Raw genomic sequence first — 16,275 nt, 5'->3', positions numbered from 1 at the left:
AGCAGCTGTTTTTAAAAATGAGTATCAGGAAAACAAATGAGAGAAACAGCTTTTTCTCTGAAGGACAGAAGAGCATAAAATAACTACCAAGAGACAGAGTGTGAAAAGTATATAACAGATTTCTTTTTTATTTACAATCAAGTTCTGTTGGGCAACATAATTAAATAAATAAAAGATGCGCCCTGGCCTGTGAATTCCACCTCCCCTTGAGCTCTTGGAGCAGCATGCTGGAAAGTGGGGGAGGAGGGCTGGGGGTAGAGGGAGGACGGACACGGCGCCCCTCCTCACCCAGCTCCAGCACTCATGCCCACAGCTGTCCAGAGAACAAGTGTGGAAGGAAAAAAATAAAGTGCAAATTAAAAAGTGATGAAAGTATTGGTGTTTCAGTCACTCAGGAACTAAAATGATATACACAGGTAAAATGGCAAAGATAAATGTAAAAAAAAAAAAAAAAAAAGCCACAGGCCAGTTTTTCCCTGGCCTTGATCCTAACTCCTGAAACCTAAAGAGGACATCCCCATGCTTCTTGGAATGGGCTTCTCGCACTAAAGCACCGAGGGGGTATTGCACATAGGCTTGGCAAAGGGGCAGTGACCCGGAACTGCTGGCTCCAGGCTAATACATTCGAGGCCTCCAATCCCTCGTTACCAGTGACTGTAACTGAGGCGCACCTGGGAAGAAGGTGGTGCACACCCCGCCCACTTTCTGGAAGTCCACAAAAGACCCTCCACTCCTGCAGCACGTGCACTTCCCCCGAAGGTTTCAGCACTTCCTCTCCTACATCCGAAAAGTTCTTTCAGCCACAGACTTATTTCTTGACCAAGAAATAGGTATGTAAGCATTGTTAGGGAGAAAGGAAGCCCGAACCTTTGAAGAACAACTGCTTTCTAAGAACGGTTTAGGAGATCTAAGGAAATTCCAACAGTAATCAGATGAGATCAGAGTAAGAGCTTTGTAATAATGACACAGACCAGCAGGGAGGACCACAGTCCTGTCGTCTCCTCAGAAATCAGGGCAGTCCCTGTGTACTGAGGGCAGGGGTAATCCTGTTTGGGTTTCTGTTAATCCAATGATTCGAGCGAGTTCACCGGGAAAACCACCCCGAAGTGATAGGACATGCATTCGGCCAGGACTGACTCTGGAAGGACGGGAGAAAGCACGGAGGGAGAACCGACACCCAGACGCGTGGGGTGTTGTTGGCACTGCCAGCGAGCGAGGAACCCGGCAGGTGCCTGTGCTCCCCCCACTGAGGTATGGAAGATCAGAGCCAGTAGTGTTTCCCACCCAAATCAAGGCAAGAACCTGAACCTCTGCTAAGGGACTGCAGGGCCAGACTTTTTTCAGTGTTATTCTTTCAGGCCATTCGAGACCTCAGCTAAAATCCTCAGAAATCCTGTTCAAAGGAAGGCCATTGCCTCACATGGCTCCAGCTCTTCTCCGGAGGTCAAAGCTAACACCCAACACACCACCTGCCAGGACAGAGTTGCGGGAGTTGGTGTGCTTCTCCGGCTTCAGCTCTACTCTCGAGGAAGTGCCATCAATATTCCGACCAGAGCACAGCTTTGCTTCCTTTGTCCACACTGACAACGTGCGAGCCGGAGGGGGACCACGCCACAGCATTGATGGACGAGCTTCAAAGAGAGAGGTTGAAACATCTGTGAGATCTTAGTAACCTGAATGCCAGGCTCCCTCGAATTCAGGGAGCAAGGCTTTTGCCAACCTGGTTTACTGGCCAGGATCACAGCCACTCACTGACAGGCCTCTGTTAATGAGCACCAGGATGTGAACCCTGCACTGTGTTTTAGGAAACAGTCTAGGAATGAGAGGAGTCAGGTGTGTCAAGTCTACCCTAAGGGGGTAGCTGGCATCCTCAAACAAGAGCCTCAGGGGACTGAATAAGGAGTAGACAGTGGCTACTGCCCTTGGGAGTAGGGAGAGGTGGTTCTGGAGGAAAGCTCATGTCTATCCCAACTAGCACTTGAGCTTGGGTGGAGAGAACAAACCTAAAAAAAAAAAAGGAGCCTAGAGAAGGACTGAAAAATAGTCTATGAAAATCAGTGTTTACAATCAGTCTCCCAAGAAAAGAAGTTCAGAGGGGAGAAGCAGAGGGAAAGAGGGAGAGCAGAGAGACAGGATGCTTCCCTTTCTCCAGCAGCCACTACTCGAAGGGCTCTAACTGGGGTAGCCTGTGATCCCACTAAGCAGAACGTGGCTGCTAGCCGTACCCCACGAACAGCCCCAGCCTCTCCCCACTAACCCTGCTCACAGCATAGCACGCAAACACACGCTGCCCTCATTGGGCTGATCTGGTCCGTGCCCCAAGGGGCAAGACCCCTGGGATGAAATCACAGTACATGCACACCACCTCAGGGGGTAACAGGGTTCACCTTACCCATGCTGCTTGGAAAGGACTTTCTCCACTTTCCCTGAGAGCACGCTCCAGATGTAGAGAGAGCCCTCAGCCGAGCCCGCTGCCACATAACCACCATCAGGGCTGCAGAACACAGTAAGACCAGAAAAAGTGTCAACTGCCCATCCTCAATTCAGTGTCCTGTGAGAGAAGTGCCGTGCAAAGCAAGAACTGGGAAACGGGGTGCCCTTCTCCAGAGAGTCCACCTTCCCTAGCAGCTCTCAAACAGTTCTTAGGGACACCAGACAGGTAGGAAACCGTGATAGTGACCCCTGGTGATGGGCTTCCAGGTCACTCCTGGACACTCCCCTAGGGTGAGACAGTGTACAGATGCCCTCTGGGATGCACCAGGTTGGGAGGTGGGAAGGGGGCAGGAGGAACATCGCTCACAACTCACCTAAACACAACTCTGGTCCAATCGGAGCCGCACTTGAACCCAGGTGTGCTGAAATAAACAACAGCACTGTTTACCCCAAGAGCTCACACCACACAGGATTTAAGAGAGCAGGGTCAGGGCTTTTCAGGGCCTCTGGTGTTCATGCAACCTCCAGAAAAATGGCAAGATTCAAGTAAAACCCAAACCAGCATGTCTTCAGTTACCTAAACGTCTGTCTGACAGCATTTATTCGCAGATCGATGATCTTTAGCAAGTCATCACGGGAGCAGCTGAGGAGTTCTGTTCTTTCCGGGTTTAAGTCCAGGGCCGTAATCTTCCCCAGCAGCTCCATCTCCCGGACGATGCTCTCCGATCTGTGAAAGCGATGTGAAGTCTGAGAAGATGTAATGCAGAGGTGCCAGAACTTCCCCATTTTGACCAGTTGCCATGCTCCATGGGGAAAAGAGGGAAATAAAGGTAATTTGACTAGAATGCAGTACTTTTCAAGGACAGTGACTGTCTCCCGACCTTGTAAAAATCACTTTAGGGACTGCTTTTACTATTTTTCTGCTGATACATTTCTACAGTAATAGTTTAAGCACTAGAACTCTGAATTAGGGAAGAATTTATTATTTTTGTCAATACATTCCATAGTAATAGTTTAAGTACTAGAATTCTGAATTCGAGAAGAATTTCCTCACCTGTTTGGGGAATGCTACAGTAACTGCCAATCAGAGCTTCAGATCAGCACAAACTAAGCAGGGCTCATAACCATTTAGTACTCTTCTGATGATAATATGTCAACGTGACCAAGGGCTCATGAGCTTGCTCTGGTGGGTGTGGGACACTGTACTGTATACTGACAAACGTGGCTTCTCACAGACTCCCTGCCTTAAAAGTTCAGCTCCAGGGTCCCCCAATCCAGCTGAGTGATTCCAGGTGTGGAGCTGGACTCCAGAGCAGAGTCCTTGCCCCAAACAAGTCCTTCTTCCTTTCAGTTGCCCAACTGTCCTCCAGGCTCATCCCTACCCAGGCCCATGAACAGCAAGCTTACAGGGCCCTGTTGGTACAGCCAAAGGAGGTGTGGACCCTTCTATAGTTATTTTGTTGTAAGGTTTCAATGAAACCAAAACTGAGAGTGCTTATCTTATTGGTGCTGAACGTATCGGTGCTGAACGTGTGGCTAGAGACCAGCCAATGCACTTCCCTGGGTCGTCTTCTGGCCAATTAGGGGGTGGACCAGGACACTTTCAATATCTGGTTTAACACTAAAATGCCATGTTTCTGGTTCAAAAAGGCTAACCAAAGGTTATGAATAAAACTTGGAAGTGCTGTCCAGGAGCTACTAGCTTCCCAACAGGGCTTTCTATGTATCATCAGTAAGCATAGGCTCCTTGCCCCCACCCTTCCACAACCACCCCGCATTCCCCTGACCAGCAGCAACCTCCCTCCTAACCCACCAGCCTTGTCCCAGGGCCTTATCCCACCAGACTCCGCCCACCATCCAAACTCTCTGCTCCCCAACAGTGGCCCATCAACAGGACCCTCCAGTTTTCCATCTATGGCCACCTTCCTTGGCGGCTCCCTAAAATGTGGTCTGTTTCACGGGGTATCTGAGTCATTCTCATGTTTTCAGAGTCCCCCTGCGACGACTTGTTTTTTTCCCCATCCAACCCCTCTCAAAAATTGTTAATCCAAATGTCTCTTAGAAACCACAAATTTGCATGCTAATCAGAATACAGTATCTATTGATTATTCCCCACCTGGCTTCAGTTCTCCCTTTCCTCACCCCCCATATGCCAAATGTTCCCTCAAATCTGTTCCCTTCCATCTCTCCTTTACTGCTTGAGGAACCTGCTCCCAGGACACCGTCTGACCACCACCAGCACCATCTACTGACTCATGAGAACAGTCCTTTGTTAAATACCCGATGGCTTATAGGAGGAAGTCACTTACAAATGGCCATCTGATCCCTACCCAGCAGCTGCTAGTCCTGTCTGCCCATGGCCCAACCTACCAGGCTGTCCTGCTGTCCTGGCTGGAAAGTCTGTAACTTTTTTTTTCTTTCTTTCTTTCTTTTTTTTTTTTTAAAGATTTTATTTATTTATTCATGAGAGACACAGAGAGAGAGGCAGAGATACAGGCAGAGGGAGAAGCAGGCTCCATGCAGGGAGCCTGACGTGGAACTCAATCCTGGGTCTCCAGGATTAGGCCCTGGGTCGAAGGCGGCGCTAAACCGCTGAGCCACCCGGGCTGCCCCATCAGTAACTTTTCTGCCGTGGGACACCCACTCACTTCCTCCAGACTTATCCTGCCAGGTGTTCTCTCATGTCCTTGAACAAAGATGCCTGGCTCTACTTGAGAACCGTGCAGACCTATATGTGTCTACCTTCCCTATGACATTTCCAACTACCTAGCTGTTCATTTTTGCTTACCTAGCAGCTGGCAAAGTGCCTAAGAAGTGTAGCGGGTGTGCTTGTAAGTGATCACTGAACGCAACAGCCTACTTCATGGTCAAGAATACCAAACTACTGAGATAAATGTGGACTGGAGCTCCTTTCTGCCACCTCCAGGGATTTTAAAAAACACACCGCATAAATAAAACCTCACGAGTGGGAAGACCCACTCATCTGCCTCCCCCACCAAGCTCTGGGGTATTATACCGGATGTCCCAGAAACGAATTTTCTTGTCAAAATGGCCACTCATGACACACTGCTCTGTGCAGACGATATCGTTGCAGCTGGATCCTGCAAACACCGTCTTTATGCCTGAAAGAAAACCGAACGTTAGTCATCAAGCACAAGCCCCTCCATGGCTGTGCAGGCAGCATGGCTTCCCTCTTGCTCTAAGTAACCAGAGCTTCTTATTTGGACACAATATCAAACAAGAAAAGCTGTCACTACCTCAACGCCACTCTGAATATGACACTATTCTTGCAATTCAAACTGTATCACGCTAAATGTAGACTTTCAAGTGGAAACAAACACCTCCTGGTTAACGTCTAATTGTACATATAGACAGAGAGACTGAATTTCCTCACAGACTTTGCTGCGTAGATCCCAGAGCTTGAGGGTCCGGTCATGACTTCCAGAAACAATACGGGCATTGTCCAGCAGGAATTTGGCAGACAGCACTTTGCCGCTGTGTCCTGTGAGCGTGTGCTAGGAGAGAACACAGCCAGGGTAAGCCTTGGGGGCCCCCCATGCTGAAAGAGCTAGCTTCTCCAAACACCCAGAGATCTGGTCAGGAATATTCAGACAGAAGGATATGTAGCTCGGCAAAACATTCAAAAAGCCTATCTTGTGGTGTCGCCCAGAGGTGAGGTATCAAGAGGAAGAACATCAATTTCCCAGGACAAAAAAAACATTAAAAAAAAAAAAAATCTAACACCACTAGAGCCAACTTCATGTGTCTCTATCCTCAAAAAAGGGATGGGCAGATGGAGGACCTTTTTGAAATAAGCTCTGTTATAGATACCACCAGTCTGTAGTATTCTATTCTTGCAAAAAAAAAAAAAAGTTTTTTTTTTTTTTGTAAATCTGGATTGTATCAAATTACAGAATTTTTAAAAGCGTGGATTTTACCCAGTGCCCAGTCCAGACCCTATTTAAAGTCACAACAGACAGGTTCCCTGCAGGCATAATTTACAAAAGGAAACATCAGGACTCTTTAAATAAACAATTAAAACCCCTGGGGGTTTTTTTCAATCAGAGGTCTCAGCTTGAAATGTCAGACCATAACCACAGATACCAGCACTCCCAACAATCAAACCTTTTCGTGGCTAGCTGCGGGGTGCTAGCCAAGGAACACAGAACTGGGGCATCTCCCAGCACCAGCAGCCCTTCTGCCCACCACAGCACTACTGGAGCCCAGTGGGATGCTAAAGGTGCAAGGAGGAGACCCTGGGAATCAGACCTTTCAGTATTCATCACTGACTTTTCACTGCAGGTCAACATGTTTCTATGTACAAAATCGCAAAGGCTCAGAAAGTATTCACTGAGGTTTTCTTTCTAACCAACTAATAAATAAATAAAGTCTGTAAAAGCTTTAATATAGTTACTGCAACTGCTAACTTATTTATCGGGTTTCAACATTGACTTCCGAAGATGAGAACTCACAGTTCTGTGTTAAATGTTTAGTGCTTCCCTCTCTGCTGAGGGGAGCAGTTCCGTGTTAAATGTTTAGTGCTTCCCTCTCTCCTTTCAGCACAGGAGCAGAAGACTCAGGCCCACACGTACTTCTCCCTTTCAAAGGGAGAAGCTGGCACAGACTTGAAGACTCTCCCACATTTAAACCTCTCTGAAACTGGAACGGCATCATATAATTGCTGCCAACAAGGGGCAGCTGTGCTGTGGCTGTGTAAAAACCTCCCACGGATCCTTCTCGTAAGATCAAGAAAACTCCAGCAATGAGGTTTACATTCACTATATTCTGGGAGTAAGGATTCTACTTACCATAGATCATCCAAACTGTATGGATCATGGGGAGACATACAATCTTGCAAAGGTACACCTCATGCTATGTAAATTACATGTGGAGAAAAGAACTCCGTTGGGACACCTGGGTGGCTCAGCAGTTGAACAGCTGTCTTCAGCTCCGGTCACGATCCCAGGGTCCTGGGACCGAGTCCCATATCACACTCCCCACAGGAACCTGTTTTTCCTTTTTCCCTGTGCCTATCTCTTTGTGTCTCTCATGAATAAATAAATATCTAAAAATAAATAAATAAATGAAAACTCCATCATCAACGTTTTGGGTACGTTCACTGTTTACTTTCTTCTTACAGAAGTAAAACCACAGCTAGCAAACACTGGAGGGAGAAGCTACTTTTTGTGAACTCCAAATGCATGTTAATACTTTCATCCATCTCATGTGAAAACACTCCTAAAAATTTATCTACTGCTCTTTTAACATTATAGTGGAAGTCGGTTTTCATGTGACAGCTGAAGACGCATGGGTTCCGGAGTCAAAATGCTCTGGCTTTGGACACCTGGGGCTTGAACATCTGTGGGACTAACCTCTTCCTCCCACTGATTTGGTAAAAGGACCAAACAAGGTGACCTGTGCATAAAGCCCGCTGCTGGGGGCATTAATGCTCTTCCTTTCTGTACCTAAGAACCTTCACAGTTATTCTGAGAGTTAAATAATCTTCAAGTGGCGATTATAATTAAATGGAAATTTCTGTGCCCAGCAAACACCTAGGTCACTTTACATTTCATGAGCACAAATAGTGGTGTAGGGAACAGCTATGGGCACACCACTTTCTCTGGACATCTCAGAGTAAAACCGCTGGACTGACAAAACAACAAGAATACTGTTATTTCATGGCTCTTCATGTGTGTGTCAGCTTGCTTTTTAAAAAGTCCGGGCTTCTGGGGACACCTGGGTGGCTCAGTGGTTGTGTCTCCCACAATGATCAGGGTGTGGTCCTGGGATTGAGTCCCACATCGGTCTCCCCATGGGTAGCCTGCTTCTCTGTCTCTCATGAATAGAATCTTAAAAAAAAAAGTCTGGGCTTCTGCAAATCTCATCTTTGGAGGAGATCCAGCTGATGGGCTCCTTCTCCACACCCTGAGAGGTATGGAATGCAGCCTCCTCCAGGTTACTTCTCATCATTTACAAGTCCTTGCTCAGAGTGCATCAGATTTATGTCAAATTTTTATCCACTCAGTGTTGTTGACATTTCTTTTCAATATTTAATTCAACTTATTTTTCAGGTTTTATCTTCTTTTTTCAAACGGTGGCCCTTAAGAGATGGGGCAAGTGGGTTCATGTGTCAGAGCAGCCTCACTCTGTCTTCTTCAAGGGCCACCTACCATGCAAGCAGCTACCACTAGCACCACCACCCAGGTGACTGACCCCAGAAAAATGTAAAACTCGATGAGGATATTTCTGAGGTAAAAACCACCATCTGAAAGCCAGTCTCATTACTGTGGTTACTTTTCATGTCAACATTAGAGAAGTGAACAGGTGGGCTGTTCAACCCCGTTCCTCAAGTCACATCTCAGACAGCAACTAGGCAGTTTTGCAAGGACCTTCTGGATTTTTAAAGGAGTGTGAAACACCCGCTATTCAAAGGAGTGCTCTATAAAGGACCCCTTTCAGTAATAGGCTGTTCCTAGAACACTTTTACTACAAGAGTTTTTTAAATTTATGTATTCCTTTGAGAGAGACAGAGGGAGCGTGCACGCATGCACGCATAAATGTCAAGGAGAGGCAGACTCCCTGTTGAATAGGGAGTCAGACAAGGGGTTTGATCCCAGGACCTTGAGATCACGACCTGAGCTGAAGGCAGATGCTTAACTAACTGAGCTACTCAGGTGCCCCTACTATAAGGATTTTAAAGCAAACAGTCTCTCCCAACACTGTTCCCTTATTATAAAAACTAAGGACTTAAATCCTGAATTTCAGAACATGGACTTCTGTGTCTTCCAACATCTTCTGTTAACTAGGGTCTAAGTGGAAGCCAGAGTCTCCTACAACAGGGAGTCTTATTTACTTTCCTGAACCCCAGTGAGAGTTTCACGTGGATTCTCTGGGCACAGAGAAGCTGCTTAAAAAGGCCTCCGGATCTTCATCACACATACACGGACAGCATGCCCTCAAAGCCAGCTGGCCTACCTAGGGAGGCTACTGTCCTAGCATCAACCCCCAACCTGTCAGTAACCCTAGCTGAAGACTCATGCTCCACCTTGGTGCTCCTTTTCAACTCTCTTGAAAAAAGTTTCCCAGGGCAGCCCGGGTGGCTCAGCGGTTTAGTGCCGCTTTCAGCTCAGGGCCTGACCCTGGAGACCTGGGATCAAGTCCCACGTCGGGCTCCCCGCATGGAGCCTGCTTCTCCCTCTGCCTGTGTCTCTGCCTCTCTCTCTCTCTGTCTCTCATGAATAAATAAATAAAATCTTTAAAAAAAAAAAAAAAAAAAAAGTTTCCCAACATTATGATCTCTGTCTTCTAGGTCCAACTCCCAACCCCCTATTTCCAATCCAAGGGCTGATGCCCACCTGAACAGAACTGTTCCACCAACGAAAAATATCATCCAGCACAACTGGCTGACCCAACTGCTTTTCTCCTCCAAGGGCCTACGATGTAAGGAGGGCTATATGTCCCTCTTCAGAGCAGGCAGTTCTGCTGTACCTGTCTCTAGAGGCACTAGAATAATCCGGGTCAAACAGAGAAAAGCAAGGGGCTCAGTTCCCATTCTCATCTCATCTGGTAGCTCTGGGACCTTAGGCAATTCTGTGGGCTTATCTGAGCCTCAGTTTCCCCATATACCTATCTCATCTTGTTCCCCTGGGGATGAAAACGCAGGAGGGTGCAAACAATACCTCAGTACTAGGTTTGACACATGATAGTCACTCAGGAAGAGTCCTTCTTCCTTTAGGCAAACTAATGACTGCACAAATGTTTAACCCTGTCCTAGGTGTCCAGTAAGTGATCGATGGTTAACAGAGTACAGCACAGCCTACAATGGCTTATAATGCTGCCATGACAATGGGCTAGGCCATGTTGGCGATGCAGAAGTAAAGGGCTGCAACTGAAAACCTGTTCAAGCGTCAGAATAGACGTGACTACTGCTTCAGCAGAGGGGCAGCTCTGCCCACCTGGGGCCAGTGCTCCATCTCTGTTCCTCCATTCAGACAAGAACACAGAGAGGCTCTTTGGCTTTCACACAGGAATGTACTTTTTGTCAGCTTCAAGTCCCAGACTTTGCATGTGTAGTCCTGGATCCTCTTTCAACTCAGAATTAAGGGTCACCATCACCTGTGAGGTATCGAATCCTCTAATTCTAGCATCTAATACTGGTGATTTTCCCTACAGCTCCTTCAAGAAAATGGAGAGCCTAAATGATAGGTTAACCACGCATTTCTAAAGATTCTTCTAGCTGCATCCCAGTATCATCCAATCAGACCTCTGGCAACTACTTAATGGACCATTCACCATTCTGCTGCAGCTCCCCACCTCTCTGTAGTTTTACCTTGAAGTTCATGTGAAGTTCATAACCTTGCATCAAACTTTTTTCTTCTCAAAAAGCTCAGCCTCCCTCTTACCTTTCAACAGGCCTTTCCTTTATGAGCTCACATGAAAATTGCTTCGGGCTTAGGAGAAAACATTGTCTCCAAATTAAGCTATTTGTTTTTCATTAGAACAAAAGTGCAATAACCATGAAGTTTTGGTCTTTGTTGTGGAAGCCGAGTGACTTCTTCGCCAACTCTGGGTTCACAGGCAAATTCCTCCACATGACCCTGACCTTCCCCTCCCACCTGCTCCCAGCTTGTATCTGAGCTGTGTTTATCACTATCCTAAGTGCACCTACATGTACTCCTATGTCCTACTTTCAGCTCTACTCTGGGAGCTCATCACTAGCTCTGGAGCCTGTAACAAACACAACTTCTACAGCAGTGCTGGGATCACTGAAGCTCTGCCAAAACGGATACCTGCCTCAAGTATCTAGTTCTTAGGAACAGGAATACCCTGAGGCTTTCATGCAAAATTTGATGGCTTCCTAATGCAAATATTCTGCAACTGAATCTTGGACAAAGGAAGAAAATTTTCCCAAGGGAGAAAGAGAAGGGCAGGTGGGAATCAAGTATGATTTTCAGGAAAACACAGCCATCCTAATGAATCAATCCGCCATTTCCTACATTTTGTGCCTTGAGAACCTAAGGAAGTTTGGAGATTATACTAATTTTCTTAAGTGGGTCTTACCCGTAACCGATAATCATCCACAGTCCAGATTCGACTTGCAAAATCATTTGAAGCTGCTAAGAGGTAAGATCCCTATGGGAATAAGGGGGAAGAAAATTTTAGACAAAGTAGAGGATTTCAGTCCACACGATACAAATTCCCCAAGAATCAAGTCCAGAAACAGGTTTATTAGATGCTCGAAAGCTACACATCTGATGTGAATACCAACTGTTACCCCAATATTCTGTGAACCCACCAGCTGTGGTAAATCCACACTTGCTCTATCCTGCCATCCCGCTAGAATGCTGCACACCCTCCAGCTCAAACTGGTCCTCTCGAGTTCACTAGCCATGCCTTAACCCCGTTCGGTAACATCAGATATCAATTCTCTACACTCTCCAAGCTGCAGAACCCAGAGGTACCGACTGTCCCCTCCCTCAACCTCCCAAAACTACTCTCCCTGAGACCCCCCCGTCTCTGATGCACCCAGCTAGACCCCTTCCCCTCTACCTGCACTGCCGGGGCTTTAGCTGTGGACTTCGGGAAGTCTGCAGAGGCACTGACTGGCCAGGGCACCCCAGACCTGCCTCCCCCACCCAGTCTTCAATAGTCACAGCCAGCACAGAACTTATAATCTATCTGCATCCTGATCTAACACTGATTTAACTTAAGATAGAAAACAGCAGGGAAACTGAGTAACTTTAAATTTCAAAAACCGGATGTCTTAAATGGTTTCTAAACACCTCTGAGCACAACCATTTCTGAGGACACGGGATACTTACAGCACTGTCAAATTCGATGCTCGTAATTCCCGCATTACTGCCAGACAGGGAACCCTTGAACTCACATTTATCTGGATGAAAAGAAGACAGAGGAAAGGAAAGTAAAGCCAACACCTATGTTACAACGGGGCACCTGAAACCCAGAAGTCAATCAGAGACAGCATCTAAGAGCAGGGGGACAAATGCAGTGGTGAGGCAAGAATACACAGCTGGCCAGCTGTAAGAGCCACCAGTGTGTCTGTGGATACAGGGCCCAGCGCTTTGCATGTGCTACGCTGTTCTTTCCTAGAAATGTAGTCAATTCCCTTTACAAAGAAAGACATGTCAGTCAATCCATTTAGAGACTGAATTTTAGTTCTGCTCTTTTTCAGTAAAAATGTCTAATTCAGATAAATACATCTTTGGGTTTGATCAATATTTATGTTAATTTAACAATCACTTCTATAGAACCTGACCACTCAATTTTTCAGAATCCATGTGGTAATTCTCATTAGGGTCTGAAAAGAAATATTTTTTTAAATTTTTATTTATTATTTATGATAGTCACAGAGAGAGAGAGAGAGAGAAAGAGAGAGGGAGAGAGAGAGAGGCAGAGACATAGGCAGAGGGAGAAGCAGGCTCCATGCAGCGGGAGCCCGATGTGGGATTCGATCCCGGGTCTCCAGGATTGCGCCCTGGGCCAAAGGCAGGCGCTAAACCGCTGCGCCACCCAGGGATCCCTGAAAAGAAATTTTAAAAAATTATGTGTAGGGAAGCATGGGTGGTGTGATCTTGGGGTCTGAGATTGAGTTCTGCATCAGGCTCCCTGCAGGAAGCCTGCTTCTCCCTCTGCCTATGTCTCTGCCTTTCACGAATAAATAAAATTAAAAAAAAAAAAAAAAAAGTGCAATTGGCTAGTTCTTAGAATGCCAGTAAAGCTAGTTTGGAGTTTCTGGAATTTGCCTGTACACTTAATCTGTCTCTGGGAACCTAAGCTTCTGGCAATCTAACTGGATGCCAGTGCTTCCCTCTCCCTAGCCTCCCTCACCAACAGACCCAGCCACGGGCTCCTGGTCCTATTCTCAGACAGCTCTGGCCACCCACGTGGGAACTTTAATGATGCAGGCACAAAGTGACAAGAGTACAAGTCTCAAGATGATGTGATCAAGCCCCCCCCCCAATTAAAGGGTAGCTTAAGAATGACAAACTTGGAAAACATATCATTTATTTTTTTATTTTTATTTTATTTTTTTAATGATAGTCATACAGAGAGAGAGAGAGAGAGACACAGGCAGAGGGAGAAGCAGGCTCCATGCACCGGGAGCCCGACATGGGACTCGATCCCGGGTCTCCAGGATCGTGCCCCGGGCCAAAGGCAGGCGCCAAACTGCTGCGCCACCCAGGGATCCCAACAATTAATCATTTAAATCAAAATCATAAAAGGGGATGGAGTGCCTGGATGTCTCAGTAGGATGAGAATCCGACTCTTGATTTCTTTCAGGTCATGATCTCAGGGTCTTGAGATCAAGCCTCATGTCAGTCTCTGTGCTCAGAGCAGAGTCTGCTGGAGATTTTCTTTCTCCCTCTTTCTCTAAAATAAATAAATCTTATAAAAGAAACTTATATAAAAGGGGAGCACAAAATAGAAGACATTTCAAAGAAAAGTCTTTAGAGATGCCTGAGTGGGTCAGCGGTTTAGCACCTGCCTTTGGTCCAGGGCTGATCCTGGAGTTCCGGGATGGAGTCCCACATCGGGCTCCCAGCATGGAGCCTGCTTCTCCCTCTGCCTATGTCTCTGCCTCTCTGTGTGTCTTTCATAAATAAATAAATAAAATCTTAAACAGAAAAAAAAAAAAAAAGAACACTCTTTACTCTTAATACTTCTCTGGTAATAAATAATAGGAACACTGGTTTGGAAATGTCAAATATATTTATCATCAGGATTATTAAACTGGTTGATGAAGCCTACTTTCTGAATTTATTTGCAAGATATCTATATAGCACATTTAAAGTCTCTTCTTGGATACTAATTTTCATGAGATTTTTCAAAAGTAGGAAAACGCCAATATACACTACTTAAGGTCTTTAAGTAAGATCTTTACAAAAATATTACTGTAAATGCTAAGAAATATCACTTTGGCTTATGCCCAAGATATTGGTCTATTTCTCTGGCAGTTAACACAGTGGCAAAATGTAAGTCAACATCTCAATGGAGCTTCTGCAAAATTTTGATAGAATAACCAAGGATAAGCATGTCTACTGGGCAGAAAGTGCCATTCTTCTGATACTTTAAAAGGGTAAAAAATGGGATCCTCAAACTATTTCATAAAAGGCCTTTTGGACTTAGTCTTTTCCAAGATTCAGTAAATATTAGCCAAGGAGAAAAAAGCCTGCTGACTGAATAAGCGATTTGCAGAAGAAATGCCCTATAATTATGCCATAACTGAGATTTGCTCCCCAAAACCATAAAGAGTGCTGCCAAACATTTTATGTTATTTCTGTAGACCCAGTAAAAACTTTTCATTTTATTTTTTATTTATTTATTTATTTTTATTTTTATTTATTTATGATAGTCACACAGAGACAGAGAGAGAGAGAGGCAGAGACACAGGCAGAGGGAGAAGCAGGCTCCATGCACCGGGAGCCCGACGTGGGATTCGATCCCGGGTCTCCAGGATCGCGCCCTGGGCCAAAGGCAGGCACCAAACCGCTGTGCCATCCAGGGATCCCTATTTTATTTTTAAAATATTATTTATTTATTTATTCATGAGAGACACAGAGAGAGAGAGAGAGAGAAGCAGAGACAGAGGCAGAGAGAGAAGCAGGCTCCATGAAGGAAGCCCGACGTGGGACTCGATCCCAGAACTCCAGGGTCTCGCCCTGAGCTGAAGGCAGGCGATCAACTGCTGAGCCTCCCAGGCGTCCTGAAACTTTTCATTTTATTGATACAAAATACACTCTGGCACAAATTACGCCAATATTAATTTCCATTTACTTCCTTTGACAACAGCAAAAACATAACTATTACTAAAGGTTGGTTCTAGTTTTCTTACAGATGCTTTTACTGACAAGGAAGTAAAAAGTATTTCTAGGGTTATTTTTATTTAATCATAAGACCTAATCGAAACAGATGACCTGCTTAGATTTAAAAAAACCAGATCTCAAAAAAAAAAAAAAAAAAAAACCTCACAAAAACAGATCTCATAAAACTTATTACAATATAGCTTTATTATTATCACAGTTTTCAAAATTAGCATTCATGAAACTTTTTTGGGTAAGATGGCACAAATTTTCACGGGCTTCAACTAGCTGTAACCGCCAGGGATTTAATTATGGAGTCACTTTCCAGACAAAAAAAAAGAAAGAAAAAGGCTAGGGCAGACAAATTTGGTGCTTTATTGATAATCTATTATATATAACCAAACGGATCAATAGACTGTTCTTGCTCTAAACACACCAAAAGTGGCCACCCACATACTTCTTCAGCTGCTCTATAGCCCAGCGGAGGCCACAGTGGGAAGAGCAGGCTCTCCAGTCAGAAGATCCAGCTCAGGGCCTAGCTAATCAGTTACTGGCCATGTAAATCAACTATACAAATCAAGTAGTGTCTCTGAGTTTTCATGTTTTCGTCTTGTCAAGTGGTGAGATACCTACCTTCAAACTGCACAGGGTTGGGGCAAGATCACGGGAAATAACACAGACAAGGGCCTATTGGATCTTCTTGTTGGACAGGGAGCATGTATGTGCTACGGGGAGTATGTATGTGCTATAACTAGAGTGTTGACAAAGCGGTTCTTATTAAAATTTTCAGTCTTATTCCTCAACCTTCCTTTATTAAAAAAATATGAGACTCAACTAAATCTCAAAATGCTGAAATTGAGCTATCCCCAGCCTCAGAATTCTAAGACATGATTAAGTCCCATTTCCTGTTTTAATGCCATCCCATTTGAGTACTCTGAAGCCACTTCTGAAATAAGGTATAGTCAAAGAGACAAGGTCTTGATGATAAGCTGCTTGTTAATAAATACATTCTTCCTGGGAG

At 45.3% G+C, this 16,275-nt stretch overlaps 1 protein-coding gene and 1 non-coding gene across 7 annotated transcripts in view; both read right to left on the bottom strand.

The window, feature by feature from the left end:
- Positions 1-101: 101 nt before the first annotated feature.
- The window catches only part of ATG16L1 (autophagy related 16 like 1), a 39,434-nt gene continuing 23,260 nt past the window's right edge, over positions 102-16,275 (bottom strand). For all 6 annotated transcript variants that reach the window (XM_025463480.3, XM_025463481.3, XM_025463482.3 and 3 more), the window contains 8 exons: positions 12,255-12,325; positions 11,494-11,565; positions 5,828-5,948; positions 5,450-5,555; positions 3,011-3,160; positions 2,808-2,855; positions 2,393-2,494; positions 102-1,631 (listed from right to left, as the gene is read on the bottom strand). In XM_025463480.3, coding sequence (XP_025319265.2) covers positions 1,538-1,631; positions 2,393-2,494; positions 2,808-2,855; positions 3,011-3,160; positions 5,450-5,555; positions 5,828-5,948; positions 11,494-11,565; positions 12,255-12,325 — 764 coding nt within the window. In that variant the 3' untranslated portion in view covers positions 102-1,537. The remainder of the gene's footprint in view (positions 1,632-2,392; positions 2,495-2,807; positions 2,856-3,010; positions 3,161-5,449; positions 5,556-5,827; positions 5,949-11,493; positions 11,566-12,254; positions 12,326-16,275) is intronic.
- Positions 6,500-6,724, bottom strand: LOC112670210 (small Cajal body-specific RNA 6). Its single transcript, XR_003142810.1, has one exon. It is a non-coding gene; the product is annotated as a small Cajal body-specific RNA 6 (non-coding RNA).

Source organism: Canis lupus, chromosome 25, assembly GCF_003254725.2.
Source record: "Canis lupus dingo isolate Sandy chromosome 25, ASM325472v2, whole genome shotgun sequence".
NCBI lineage: Eukaryota > Metazoa > Chordata > Mammalia > Carnivora > Canidae > Canis > Canis lupus.
This window is presented reverse-complemented; position numbering and strand designations above follow the sequence as displayed.